Source organism: Oncorhynchus clarkii, chromosome 6 (assembly GCF_045791955.1).
Source record: "Oncorhynchus clarkii lewisi isolate Uvic-CL-2024 chromosome 6, UVic_Ocla_1.0, whole genome shotgun sequence".
In the NCBI taxonomy this organism is placed as follows: Eukaryota; Metazoa; Chordata; class Actinopteri; order Salmoniformes; family Salmonidae; genus Oncorhynchus; species Oncorhynchus clarkii.
Genome location: NC_092152.1, coordinates 710928 through 726012, shown reverse-complemented (window position 1 = coordinate 726012; position 15085 = coordinate 710928). Strand labels below are relative to the sequence as shown.

The following is a 15085-nucleotide window of genomic DNA, read 5'->3' as shown; positions in this document are numbered from 1 at the left end:
ACCCTACCCTACCTTAACCCTTCTCTTAACCGTACTCTACCTTAACCCTACCCTACCTTAACCCTATTCTACCCTAACCCTATCCTACCCTTAACCCTAACCTTAACCCTACCCTACCCTTAACCTTACCCTTAACCATACTCTACCTTTACCCTTAACCTTGCCCTACCTTAACCCTATCCTACCCTTAACCCTAACCCTAACCCTAACCCTAACCCTAACCCTTAACCCTAACCCTAACCCTAACCCTAACCCTAACCCCTAACCCTTAACCCTAACCCTAACCCTAACCCTAACCCTAACCCTTAACCCTACCCTAGCTTAACCATACCCTACCTTAACCTTACCCTTAACCATACTCTACCTTAACCTTAACCTTGCCCTACCTTAACCCTATCCTACCCTTAACCCTAACCTTAACCATACTCTACCTTAACCCTACCCTACCTTAACTCTACCCTTAACCCTACCCTACCTTAACTCTACCCTTAACCCTACCCTACCTTAACTCTACCCTTAACTTTACCCTTAACCCTACCCTACCTTAACCCTACCCTACCCTACCTTAACCTTACCCTTAACCATACTCTACCTTAACCTTAACCTTACCCTACCTTAACCCTATCCTACCCTTAACCCTAACCTTAACCATACTCTACCTTAACCCTACCCTACCTTAACTCTACCCTTAACCCTACCCTACCTTAACTCTACCCTTAACCCTACCCTACCTTAACTCTACCCTTAACCCTACCCTACCTTAACCCTACCTTAACTCTACCCTTAACCCTACCCTACCTTAACTCTACCCTTAAACCTACCCTACCTTAACTCTACCCTTAACCCTACCCTACCTTAACTCTACCCTTAACCCTACCCTACCTTAACTCTACCCTTAACCTTACCCTTAACCCTTAACTCTACCTTAACCTTAACCCTACCCTACCTTAACTCCACCCTTAACCCTACCCTACCTTAACCCTACTTTATTCTTAATCCTACCCTTAACCCTACCCTTAACCCTCTCCTACCCTTAACCCTAGCCTTAACTCTACCCTTAACCCTACCTTACCTTAACTCTACCCTTAACCCTACCCTACCTTAACTCTACCCTTAACCCTACCCTACCTTAACTCTACCCTTAACCATACTCTACCTTAACCTTAACCTTACCCTACCTTAACCCTATCCTACCCTTAACCCTAACCTTAACCCTACCCTACCTTAATCTTACCCTTAACCATACTCTACCTTAATCTTACCCTACCTTAACTCTACCCTTAACCCTACTCTACCTTAACCCTACTTTATTCTTAACCCTACCCTTAACCCTCTCCTACCCTTAACCCTACCCTTAACCCTCTACTACCCTTAACCCTAGCCTTAACTCTACCCTTAACCCTACCCTACCTTAATCTTACCCTTAACCATACTCTACCTTAATCTTACCCTACCTTAACTCTACCCTTAACCCTACTCTACCTTAACCCTACTTTATTCTTAATCCTACCCTTAACCCTACCCTTAACCCTCTCCTACCCTTAACCCTACCCTTAACCCTCTCCTACCCTTAACCCTAGCCTTAACTCTACCCTTAACCCTACCCTACCTTAACTCTACCCTTAACCTTACCCTACCTTAACTCTACCCTTAACCCTACCCTACCTTAACTCTACCCTTAACCTTAACCTTACCCTACCGTAACCCTATCCTACCCTTAACCCTAACCTTAACCCTACCCTACCTTAATCTTACCCTTAACCATACTCTACCTTAACCCTACCCTACCGTAACTCTACCCTTAACCCTACCCTACCTTAACCGTACTTTATTCTTAATCCTACCCTTAACCCTACCCTTAACCCTCTCCTACCCTTAACCCTAGCCTTAACCCTACCCTTGACTCTACCCTACCCACCCTACCTTAACCATACCCTACTCTTAACCCTACCCTACCTTAACCCTACCCTACCTTAACCCTACCCTGCCCTACCTTAACCCTAACCTACCGTAACCCTATCCTACGTAAACCCTACCCTACCTTAACCCTATCTTAACCCTACCCTTCCTTAACCCAACCCTACTTTAACCCTACCCTACCTTAACCCTACCCTGCCTACCCTTAACCCTACCTTAACCCAACCCTACCCTACCTAATTCCAACCCTACCTACCCTTAATCCTACCCTACCTAAATCCTAACTTACCTACCCTTAACCCTATCCTGCCCACCCTTAACCCTACCTTATCTAAATCCTACCCTACCCTACCTACCCTTAACCTACCCTTAACCTTACCCTACCTAAATCCTACCCTACCTTCCCTTAACCCTATCCTACCTACCTTAACTCTGCAGCCTACTACAGCAACTTGTACAACTACCAGCAATACTGGGAGCCACCAACGAAGGAGCCACCAATGGGGAGAATAGTGAGACGCTGGACAGAGGGAGGGAGCCACCAACGGGGAGAATAGTGAGACACTGGACAGAGGGAGGGAGCCACCAACGGGGAGAATAGTGAGACACTGGACAGAGGGAGGGAGCCACCAACGGGGAGAATAGTGAGACACTGGACAGAGGGAGGGAGCCACCAACGGGGAGAATAGTGAGACACTGGACAGAGGGAGGGAGCCACCAACGGGGAGAATAGTGAGACACTGGACAGAGGGAGGGAGCCACCAACGGGGAGAATAGTGAGACACTGGACAGAGGGAGCAGACTCAGTGTTCCAGGACGATTTGGAGAATACTGATTGGAATATATATAGGACTCATCTAACCACGATTAACCACGATTCATTCTCTAACGTTGAGGAATACACATCATCAATCACAAGATTCATCAAAAAATCCGGACATTCCCCAACCAAAAACCCTGGACTAACGGAGAAATCTGTACCATTCTGAGAGCCCCGTACTGCAGCATTCAACGTCAGCAAAGTGAATGTGTAAAACACCTTCATGATTCCTATATTGTCTCTGATAACAGAGTGTAAAACACCTTCAAGGACAGTAACACCAGGCAAGTCAGTTAAGAACAAATTCTTATTTTTGACAACGGCCTAGGAACAGTGGGTTAACTGCCTTGTTCAGGCTTTGTCAGCTCTGGGATTCGATCTTGCAATCTTTTGGCTACTAGTCCAAACACTCTAACCACTAGGCTACCTGCCACCCCGTAAACATGCATGATGCATTGTTTAACAATTAACTTCCTTTAAGCTGAGGGAGGACGTGAGCTCTGTTTAAAGCTCTGTTTAAATATAATTTTGAAATTGAGAAAGACAATCATTTTCTCCCCACCTGTCTGTGTGTGTGTGTGTTATCGTCTGAAACAGATGCCGAACGGCGAGAGTCGTCTATCCAGCCACAACGTGTCTCCTCAGTACCGAATGCATTCCTACTATTCCTCTGCCTCCTACCTCAGCCAGGGTCTGGGCCAGGGGTTGGGCCAGGGTCTGGGCCAGGTGCTGGGCCAGGGGTTGGGCCAGGGTCTGGGCCAGGGGTTGGGCCAGGGATTGGGTCAGGGGCTGGGGACCACGGCAGCCTGTGTTCCCCCCATCTTCTCTCTGGAGGACAACACCTGCCATGACACCAAGCAGACCTGTGAGTAATACACACAGAGATACGTACGCACACATATGCACGCGCACACACACGCGCACGCACACACACACACACACACACACACACGACACACACACACACGACACACACACACACACAGAGATACATAAAGATACACACGCACACACACATACACACACACACACACACACACACATACTATGCACACACAGATACATACACACACTTACATTTCCACTGAATCCAGAGAGGGGCTGGGTTCATCCGGGGAGGTCCACACTGCACGACAAAGGCTCTGCAAAACTTATAAAAATAACGTCAAAAGTCCAAGTTTTATTATGGCCATTTGTACTGTTAGTCCTACTCGTCATCCTACAGTTGTTAACAATCACTTTGGCACTAATTTCAGAACCTTGTGGTCATTATTCAAAACTCTAGACACAAAACGGTCATCAGTTGTAACACAGGCTGTCCAATGTTCAAAACATTGCATTGTGCATTCATATCCTTAAAGAAACCTTGTACTTGCAGAATCATTGGTTCAAATAACTCATTAATCATGAAATACCATAGGAACATTCATTTAGATCACCCACACACAAGATACCAATAGTTTCACTGTGTAGTTGTTCGTACAATCATTAAATATTGTAGTACAAAATATGTGATACATGTTTCATTATGGTACTACACTTCAATACATCACTGTAGAAGGACTAGTAGAGAGAATTCTACAGACACAGTGGAATCACTGAACAAAATATGACATTTATTGATGAAATACAATAAAATCCCAACATAGGTTTCTGTGAATCAAAGCAAAAATAATTAGCTACAAAAAAGAAAAAATGACAATAAAACGTCAACTGCAGTGTGCCTCACCTGGCTTACTGTAAAACATCACTGCAGTGTTCCTCACCTGGCTTACTGTAAAACATCACTGCAGTGTTCCTCACCTGGCTTACTGTAAAACATCACTGCAGTGTTCCTCACCAGGCTTACTGTAAAACATCACTGCAGTGTGCCTCACCTGGCTTACTGTAAAACATCACTGCAGTGTTCCTCACCTGGCTTACTGTAAAACATCACTGCAGTGTGCCTCACCTGGCTTACTGTAAAACATCACTGCAGTGTGCCTCACCTGGCTTACTGTAAAACATCACTGCAGTGTGCCTCACCTGGCTTACTGTAAAACATCACTGCAGTGTTCCTCACCTGGCTTACTGTAAAACATCACTGCAGTGTTCCTCACCTGGCTTACTGTAAAACATCACTGCAGTGTGCCTCACCTGGCTTACTGTAAAACATCACTGCAGTGTTCCTCACCTGGCTTACTGTAAAACATCACTGCAGTGTTCCTCACCTGGCTTACTGTAAAACATCACTGCAGTGTGCCTCACCTGGCTTACTGTAAAACATCACTGCAGTGTTCCTCACCTGGCTTACTGTAAAACATCACTGCAGTGTTCCTCACCTGGCTTACTGTAAAACATCACTGCAGTGTGCCTCACCTGGCTTACTGTAAAACATCACTGCAGTGTGCCTCACCTGGCTTACTGTAAAACATCACTGCAGTGCTCCTCACCTGGCTTACTGTAAAACATCACTGCAGTGTGCCTCACCTGGCTTACTGTAAAACATCACTGCAGTGTGCCTCACCTGGCTTACTGTAAAACATCACTGCAGTGTGCCTCACCTGGCTTACTGTAAAACATCACTGCAGTGTTCCTCACCTGGCTTACTGTAAAACATCACTGCAGTGTGCCTCACCTGGCTTACTGTAAAACATCACTGCAGTGTTCCTCACCTGGCTTACTGTAAAACATCACTGCAGTGTGCCTCACCTGGCTTACTGTAAAACATCACTGCAGTGTGCCTCACCTGGCTTACTGTAAAACATCACTGCAGTGTGCCTCACCTGGCTTACTGTAAAACATCACTGCAGTGTGCCTCACCTGGCTTACTGTAAAACATCACTGCAGTGTGCCTCACCTGGCTTACTGTAAAACATCACTGCAGTGTGCCTCACCTGGCTTACTGTAAAACATCACTGCAGTGTGCCTCACCTGGCTTACTGTAAAACATCACTGCAGTGTTCCTCACCTGGCTTACTGTAAAACATCACTGCAGTGTGCCTCACCTGGCTTACTGTAAAACATCACTGCAGTGTGCCTCACCTGGCTTACTGTAAAACATCACTGCAGTGTGCCTCACCTGGCTTACTGTAAAACATCACTGCAGTGTGCCTCACCTGGCTTACTGTAAAACATCACTGCAGTGTGCCTCACCTGGCTTACTGTAAAACATCACTGCAGTGTTCCTCACCTGGCTTACTGTAAAACATCACTGCAGTGTGCCTCACCTGGCTTACTGTAAAACATCACTGCAGTGTGCCTCACCTGGCTTACTGTAAAACATCACTGCAGTGTGCCTCACCTGGCTTACTGTAAAACATCACTGCAGTGTTCCTCACCTGGCTTACTGTAAAACATCACTGCAGTTTGCCTCACCTGGCTTACTGTAAAACATCACTGCAGTGTGCCTCACCTGGCTTACTGTAAAACATCACTGTAGTGTGCCTCACCTGGCTTACTGTTAAACGTCAACCGCAGTGTTCCTCACCTGGCTTACTGTAAAACATCACTGCAGTGTGCCTCACCTGGCTTACTGTAAAAAGCAAAACAAAGGATTGATTACTGTACTTTTATATTTCCATCAACTGTGTCTTGTGGAGTTGGCCACAGGTTCTCATCCACATCACAATGGATGTTTTCATTGGCCAAACATCTTGGGAAGAATCTTCGGGTGAATCCAGGCCTGACACTGGTCTGCCGTGATGTCATTGCATGGTGAATCCAGGCCTGGAGAAGGGTGGCTTGTTTGTGAGGGCGCCTATCATATACCTTACACCTCCATTTGGAGAAAAAATCCTAAATTGGGTTAAGGAACGGAGAGTATGGGGGTAAGTACATGGTGGTAGTGGTAGTGGTGGTAGTGGTAATGCAGATATAGTAATGCAGATATAGTAATGTAGATATTGTAATGCAGATATTGCTAGGTTAGTCAGATTTAGCCCTCCAGATATAGTAATGTAGATATTGTAATGCAGATATTGCTAGGTTAGTCAGATTTAGCCCTCCAGATATAGTAATGTAGATATTGGACAGGTGGAAGTAGATGGACAGATGAGAGGAGATGGACAGGTAGAAGAGGAGATGGACAGGTCGAAGAGGAGATGGACTGGTAGAAGAGGAGATGGACAGGTTGAAGAGGAAATTGACAGGTAGAAGAGGAGCTGGACAGGTAGAAGAGGAGATGGACAGGTAGAAGAGGAGATGGACAGGTAGAAGAGGAGATGGACAGGTGAGAGGAGATGGACAGGTTGAAGAGGAAATTGACAGGTAGAAGAGGAGCTGGACAGGTAGAAGAGGAGATGGACAGGTAGAAGAGGAGATGGACAGGTGAGAGGAGATAGACAGGTGAGAGGAGATGGACAGGTGAGAGAGGAGATGGACAGGTAGAAGAGGAGATGGACAGGTAGAAGAGGAGATGGACAGGTAGAAGAGGAGATGGACAGGTAGAAGAGGAGATGGACAGGTAGAAGAGGAGATGGACAGGTGAGAGGAGATAGACAGGTGAGAGGAGATGGACAGGTGAGAGAGGAGATGGACAGGTAGAAGAGGAGATGGACAGGTGAGAGGAGATGGACAGTTGAGGGAGGAGATGGACAGGTAGAAGGGGAGATGGACAGGTCGAAGAGGAGATGGACTGGTAGAAGAGGAGATGGACAGGTCGAAGAGGAGATGGACAGGTCGAAGAGGAGATGGACTGGTAGAAGAGGAGATGGACAGGTTGAAGAGGAAATTGACAGGTAGAAGAGGAGATGTACAGGTAGAAGAGGAAATGGACAGGTAGAAGAGGAGATGGACAGGTAGAAGATGAGATGGACAGGTTGAAGAGGAAATTGACAGGTAGAAGAGGAGATGGACTGGTAGAAGAGGAGATGGACAGGTCGAAGAGGAGATGGACAGGTCGAAGAGGAGATGGACAGGTTGAAGAGGAAATTGACAGGTAGAAGAGGAGATGGACTGGTAGAAGAGGAGATGGACAGGTCGAAGAGGAGATGGACAGGTCGAAGAGGAGATGGACTGGTAGAAGAGGAGATGGACAGGTTGAAGAGGAAATTGACAGGTAGAAGAGGAGATGTACAGGTAGAAGAGGAAATGGACAGGTAGAAGAGGAGATGGACAGGTAGGAGAGGAGCTGGACAGGTAGAAGAGGAGATGGACAGGTAGAAGATGAAATGGACAGGTTGAAGAGGAAATGGACAGGTAGGAGAAGACGAAGAGAAAGCAGCTGGAGTGGCAGTGTTCTCTGGGTTAATTCATGTCTTTATCAGGGCCAAAAAGTCAAGGGAATGAAGAGCAGTATAGGCTGAGATGAACTCTGCGTTCTTGACCACAGATCTGCAGTTCCAAACGCTGCCTTACACGGAACCCAAACCGGCTGCGCGCGTGCACCATCGTTCACCATCGTGCATACATTTATTTTGCCCCCGCATACCAAACGCGATCACGACATGCAGGTTAAAATATCAAAACAAACTCTGAACCAATTACATTAATTTGGGGACAGGTCGAAAAGCATTAAACATGTATGGCAATTTAGCTAGTTAGCTTGCACTTGCTAGCTAATTTGTCCTGGGATATAAACATTGAGTTGTTATTTTACCTGAAATGCACAAGGTCTTCTACTCCGACAATTAATCCACACATAAAATGGCCAACCAAATCGTTTCTAGTCATCTCTCCTCCTTCCAGGCTTTTTCATCGTTTAACTTATATGGTGATCGCATCTAAACGTTCATTGTATTACCACGACGACCGGCAAAACAGTTTGTCTTTCAATCACCCACGTGGGTATAACCAATGAGGAGATGGCACCTGCTTCTATAAACCAATGAGGAGATGAGAGAGGCAGGACTTGCAGAGCGATCTGCGTCAGAAATAGAAAGGACTTCTATTTTAGGTCTTGGCATCGCAGACGGTCGTTGGCGCGCGCGAGCAGTGTGGGTGTAATAATTTAATAACGTGGGTTTCTAAATGTATTTTGCCACGCTCGCGACGTGTCCGGTCTGGTCAGCATGTTAGACCAGGAATTCCACGTGGGTTGTGTCCGGTCTGGTCAGCATGTTAGACCAGGAATTCCACGTGGGTTGTGTCCGGTCTGGTCAGCATGTTAGACCAGGAATTACACGTGGGTTGTGTCCGGTCTTGTCAGCATGTTAGACCAGGAATTCCACGTGGGTTGTGTCCGGTCTGGTTAGCATGTTAGACCAGGAATTACACGTGGGTTGTGTCCGGTCTGGTCAGCATGTTAGACCAGGAATTACACGTGGGTTGTGTCCGGTCTGGTCAGCATGTTAGACCAGGAATTCCACGTGGGTTGTGTCCGGTCTGGTCAGCATGTTAGACCAGGAATTCCACGTGGGTTGTGCACGCAGGGTACACTACATTAGAGAGGGTGCAGCCAAGGGGTGGGGGTGGCAGCTCTTCTTTACTCTGTGTGTTGTACATGGATATGGTGGTTCTTAGTTGTGTTGTATTTCTAGTATACTAATCACAAGACCTTCCAGTTGTTTTGGAGCTTGTCTGTTTGCAGTAAGGAGGTACAGTTTGGCACATTGACCTTGTACAGTCCTGCACAGTCAGTCGGCCTGGTTATCTAAACAGGGTTCAGATCAGAGTAGTGTTCCCCTCCTCTCCTGCTCCTCCCCTCACCCTCCTCATTCATCTCTTCCTCTCTCCTCTTCCTCTCCTCTACATCCTCCTCATCCTTCTCTCTCCTCTTTCTCCTACTCTCTCCTTTTCCTCTCTCCTCTTCCTCTTCTCCTACTCTCTCATCTTCCTTCTCTTTCTCTTCCTGTCTCCTCTTTCTCTCTTCTCCTGTCTCTCATCTTCCTCCTCATTCTCCTCCTCTCTCCTCTTCCTCTCTTTCTCTCTTCTCTTTCACCTCCTCTCCTTTTTCCTCTCTCCTCTTCATCTCTCCTCTTCCTCCTCCTCTCTCCTCTTCCTCCTCCTTCTCCTCCTTCTCTTCCATTCTCCTCTTCATCCTTCTCTTCCTCTCTCCTCTTCCTCCTCTCTCCTCATTCTCCTCCTCTCTCCTCTTCCTCCTCCTTCTCTTCCTTTCTCCTCTTCATCCTTCTCTTCCTCTCTCCTCTTCCTCCTCCTCTCTCCTCTTCCACCTCCTTCTCCTCTCTCCTCTTCCTCCTTCTCTATCCTCTTTCTCCTTCTCTCTCTTCTTCCTCTCTCCTCCTCCTTCTCTTCCTCTCTCCTTCTCTTCCTCTCCTCCTCTTCCTCTCCTCTTCCTCACTCTTCCTTCTCTTCCTCTCTCTTCTTCTCTTCCTCTCTCCTCCTCCTCCTCCTTCTCTTCCTCTCTCCTCTTCCTCCTCCTTCTCTTCCTTTCTCCTCTTCCTCCTCCTTCTCTTCCTTTCTCCTCTTCATCCTTCTCTTCCTCTCCTCTTCCTCCTCCTCTTTCTCTTCCTTTCTCCTCTTCATCCTTCTCTTCCTCTTCCTCCTCCTCTTCCTCCTCCTCTCTCCTCTTCCTCCTACTTCTCCTCCTCTTCCTCTCTCCTCTTTCTCCTTCTCTGCCTCTCCTCCTCTTCTCTCCACTTCCTTCTCTCTCCTCTTCCTCTCTCCTCCTTCTCCTCTTCCTCCTTCTCTTCCTCTTCCTCTTCTTTTCCTCTCCTCTTCCTCTCTCCTCCTCCTTCTCCTTCTCTTCCTCTCTCCTCCTCCTCTCTCTATCTCCTCCTTCTCTTCCTCTTCCTCACTTCCTCTCTCATCCTCTCTCCTCCTCCTCCTCCTCCTCCTCCTCTCTGCTCTTCCACTCTCCTCTTCCTCCCTTCTCCTCCTTCTCTTCCTCTCTCCTCCTCTTCCTCTCTCTTCCTCTCTCCTCCTTCTCTTCCTCTTTCCTCTCCTCCTTCTACTTCTTCTCTCCTCCTCCTCGTCTCCTCCTCCTCCTCCTCTCTCCCCTGTGGCACCACACCAACAGGCCACTATGTCTGTCACTACCAGATACCGGCAGCACAGCTAGTGCCAGATCCTTGCCTCCCCTCTGCCGGTTCCCAGGCGGGCACTGTGCCGTTGACGTTGTTCTGTGCTGTACCTAACCCCCAGAACACAATGCCTCCACCGGACCGGCACTCCTCGGACCCTGTCCTTGACATTCCACCTAGCTGGCCAAGGGACTCACTGGGAGGGAAAGACTGGGTCGATATTAGAATGAAGATGCTAGTCTTGTTGAATGAGAATAATGTGGTCATTATGTTCAGTTGAAGAAAGACACGTCAGTGTTCTAGACACAGAAGAAGAGTCTGTCTTTTTATAATGTCATGTTATAATTTGATATCAAAATATCCACTATATATAAAAAAGAATGTAGACACCCCTTCAAATTAGTGCATTTGGCTAATTCAACCACACCCGTTGCTGACAGATGTATAAAATGGAGCACACCGCCATGCAATCTCCATTGACAAACATTTGCAGTAGAATGGCCTTACTGAAGAGCTCAGTGACTTTCAACGTGGCACCGTCATAGGATGCCACTTTTCCAACAAGTTCAGTTCATCAAATGTCTACCCTGCTAGAGCTGCCCCGGTCAACTGTAAGTGCTGTTATGGTGGAAACGTCTAGGACGGCTCAGCCCCAAAGTGGTAGGCCACGCAAGCTCACAGAACGGGACCGCCGAGTGCTGAAGCGCAAAGCGCAAAAACATTGTCTGTCCTGGTTGCAACACTCACTACTGAGTTCCAAACTGCCTCTGGAAGCAACGTCAGCACAAAAACTGTTCATCGGGAGCTTCATGAAATGGGTTTCCATGGCCGAGCAGCCGCACACAAGCCTAAGATCACCGTGTTCAATGCCAAGCGTCGGCTGGAGTGATGTAAACCATTTGAGTCTGGAGCAGTGGAAAGTGATGAATCACGCTTCACCATCTGGCAGTCCGATGTACGAAACTGTGTTTAGTGGATGCTAGGGAAACACTACCAGCCCAAAAGCATATAGTGCCAACTGTAAAGTTTGGTGGTGGAGGAATACGGGTCTGGGGCTGTGTTTTCGTGGTTCGGGCCCCTTAGTTCCAGTAAAGGAAAATCTTAATGCTACAGAATACAATGACGATTCTGTGCTTCCAACTTTGTGGAAAACAGTTTGGGGAAGGCCCTTTCCTGTTTCAGCCTGACAATGCCCCCGTGCACAATGCTAGGTCCATACAGAATTGGTTGGTCGAAATCGGTGTGAGAGCCCTGACCTCAACCTCACCGAATACCTTTGGGATGAATTGGAATTCCGACTGCGAGTCGGGCCTAATCGCCCAACATTAGTGATGCTGTTGTGACTGAATGGACGCAAGGGGGGGACCAACTCTATATTAATGCCCAAGACTTTGGAATGAGATGTTGGACGAGCAGGTGTCCACATACTTTTGGTCATGTTGTGCAAATAACTTTGGCTTCTTTCCTTGTGTATTGAGACACGAGGACATTAAGAGGAACACCGTGTGACAGCTCTCTCCCAGCCCTGACGGCAGCACTGCACTCCCCAGCAGAAAGCAGGTCATTAGTTGGCCAAACACACACACACACACACACACACACCAAGCAGCCAAATAAGGATCAGGATGCCACGCTGTCCTACCCCCCCCCCAGAGATGAAACTTGTCATGTGTCTTTCTCCATCCGTCACGCGGGGCGCCCCAGTGTTCTTCATAAAACCCAGCCACCCTGCGCCGTAAATACACTGGACGGGAAAAGAGGTGATGCTGCAGTCAAACCCAACTTAACCCCTCACCTCACCCAGCCTCACCTCACCCCCCAGCCCAGCCTCACCTCACCCAGTCCAGCCCAGCCTCACCTCACCCCCCAGCCCAGCCTCACCTCACCCCCCAGCCCAGCCTCACCTCACCCAGCCCAGCCTCACCTCACCCCCCAGCCCAGCCTCACCTCACCCAGCCTCACCTCACCCCCCAGCCCAGCCTCACCTCACCCCCCAGCCCAGCCTCACCTCACCCCCCAGCCCAGCCTCACCTCACCCCCCAGCCCAGCCTCACCTCACCCAGCCTCACCTCACCCCCCAGCCCAGCCTCACCTCACCCAGCCTCACCTCACCCCCCAGCCCAGCCTCACCTCACCCCCCAGCCCAGCCTCACCTCACCCAGTCCAGCCCAGCCTCACCTCACCCAGCCCAGCCTCACCTCACCCCCCAGCCCAGCCTCACCCAGCCCAGCCTCACCTCACCCAGCCCAGCCTCACCTCACCCCCCAGCCCAGGCTCACCTCACCCCCCAGCCTAGTCTCACCTCACCCCCCAGCCCAGTCTCACCTCACCCAGCCCAGCCTCACCTCACCCAGCCCAGCCTCACCTCACCCAGCCCAGCCCAGCCTCACCTCACCCAGCCCAGCCCAGCCTCACCTCACCCCCCAGCCCAGCCTCACCTCACCCAGCACAGCCTCACCTCACCCAGCCCAGCCTCACCTCACCCCCCAGCCCAGCCTCACCCAGCCCAGCCTCACCTCACCCAGCCCAGCCTCACCTCACCCCCCAGCCCAGCCTCACCTCACCCCCCAGCCCAGTCTCACCTCACCCAGCCTCACCTCACCCAGCCCAGCCTCACCTCCCAGCCCAGCCTCACCTCCCAGCCCAGCCTCACCTCACCTCACCCCCCAGCCCAGCCTCACCTCACCCAGGCCAGCCTCACCTCACCCAGCCCAGCCTCACCTCACCCAGCCCAGCCTCACCTCACCCCCCAGCCCAGCCTCACCCAGCCCAGCCTCTCACCCCCCAGCCCAGCCTCACCTCACCCCACCTCAACCAGACTCACCTCACCCAGCCTCACCTCACCCCCTCAGCCCAGCCTCACCCTACCCAGCCTCACCTCACCCAGCCCAGGCTCACCTCACCCTACCCAGCCTCACCTCACCCAGCCCAGCCTCACCTCACCCAGTCTCACCTCACCTCACCCAGCCCAGCCTCACCTCACCCAGCCCAGCCTCACCTCACCCCCCAGCCTCACCTCACCCACCAGCCCAGCCTCACCTCACCCAGCCCAGCCTCACCTCACCCAGCCCAGCCTCTCACCCCCAGCCCAGCTTCACCTCACCTCACCCAGACTCATCTCACCCAGCCTCACCTCACCCAGCCTCACCTCACCTCACCCCCTCAGCCCAGCCTCACCCTACCCAGCCTCACCTCACCTCACCCTACCCAGCCTCACCTCACCCAGCCCAGCCTCACCTCACCCCCCAGCCCAGCCTCACCTCACCCCCCAGCCCAGCCTCACCTCACCCAGCCCAGCCTCACCTCACCCCCCAGACCAGCCTCACCTCACCCCCCAGCCCAGCCTCACCTCACCCAGCCCAGCCTCACCTCACCCAGCCTCACCTCACCTCACCCAGCCTCACCTCACCCCCTCATCCCAGCCTCACCCTACCCAGCCTCACCTCACCCAGCCCAGCCTCACCTTACCCCCCCAGCCCAGCCTCACCTCACCCAGCCTCACCCCCCCAGCCCAGCCTCACCCTACCCCCCAAGCCCAGCCTCACCTCACCTCCCCCCCAGCCCAGCCTTCCTTCACCTCACCCCCCCAGCCCAGCCTCACCCCCCCAGCCTATCCTCACCCCACCACCCAGCCCAGCCTCACCTCACCCTACCCCCTCAGCCCAGCCTCACCTCACCCCACCCTCCCAGCCCAGCCACACCTCAACCCAGCCTCACCCCACCCCCCCAGCCCAGCCTCACCCACCCCCCAGCCCTGCTTCATCTCACCCCCCTGCCATTCCTCACCCCATCCCCCTGCCCTGCCATTCCTCACCCCATCCCCCCACATCTCACCCCCCAGCCCTGCCTCACCTCACCCCTCAAGCCCTGCTTTACCTCACCCCCCCCAGCCTCACCCCACCCCTCACACCTTATCCCCCCGCCCTGCCATTCCTCACCCCACCCCTCACACCTTATCCCCCAGCCCTGCCTCACCCCAGCCCTTACTTACCTCACCCCCCAGCCCTGCCTCGCCCCACCCCCCAGCCCAGCCCAGCCCTGCCTTACCTCACCTCCCTGCCTCACCCGCCAGCCCTGCCTCACTTCCCCCCCCAGGCTTACCTCACCTCACTCCCCACCCCTGCCTCACCTCACCCCCAGCACTTCCTTACCTGGTAGTGGTAGTTGTGGTAGTCGTGGTAGTAATAGTGGTGGTAGTGGTAGTAGTGGTGATGGTAGTACTATTAGTTGTAGTGGTGTTAGTAGTAGTAGTAGTGGTGGTAGTAATAGTGGTGGTAGTGGTGGTGGTAGTAATAGTGGTAGTAGTGGTGGTAGTGGTGGTGGTAGCGGTGGTAGTGGTGGTAGTAGTGCTCGTAATAGTGGTGTTAATGGTAGTGATGGTAGAAGTGGTGGTAGTAGTGGTAGTAATAATGGTGGTAGTGGTGGTGGTAGTAATAGTGGTGGTAGC

The 15085-nt window shown here is 51.0% G+C and overlaps 1 protein-coding gene across 5 annotated transcripts in view; it reads left to right on the top strand.

The window, feature by feature from the left end:
- LOC139411858 (doublesex and mab-3 related transcription factor 1) overlaps nt 1–15085 on the top strand; it is a 46873-nt gene that overhangs the window by 7606 nt on the left and 24182 nt on the right. For 3 of the 5 annotated variants that reach the window (XM_071158603.1, XM_071158600.1, XM_071158601.1), the window contains 2 exons: nt 3335–3435; nt 3535–3602. In XM_071158603.1, coding sequence (XP_071014704.1) covers nt 3335–3435; nt 3535–3602 — 169 coding nt within the window. Of the gene's footprint in view, nt 1–3334; nt 3603–15085 lie in introns of all 5 variants that reach the window. The other 2 variants (XM_071158602.1, XM_071158599.1) reach the window with 2 other exon arrangements.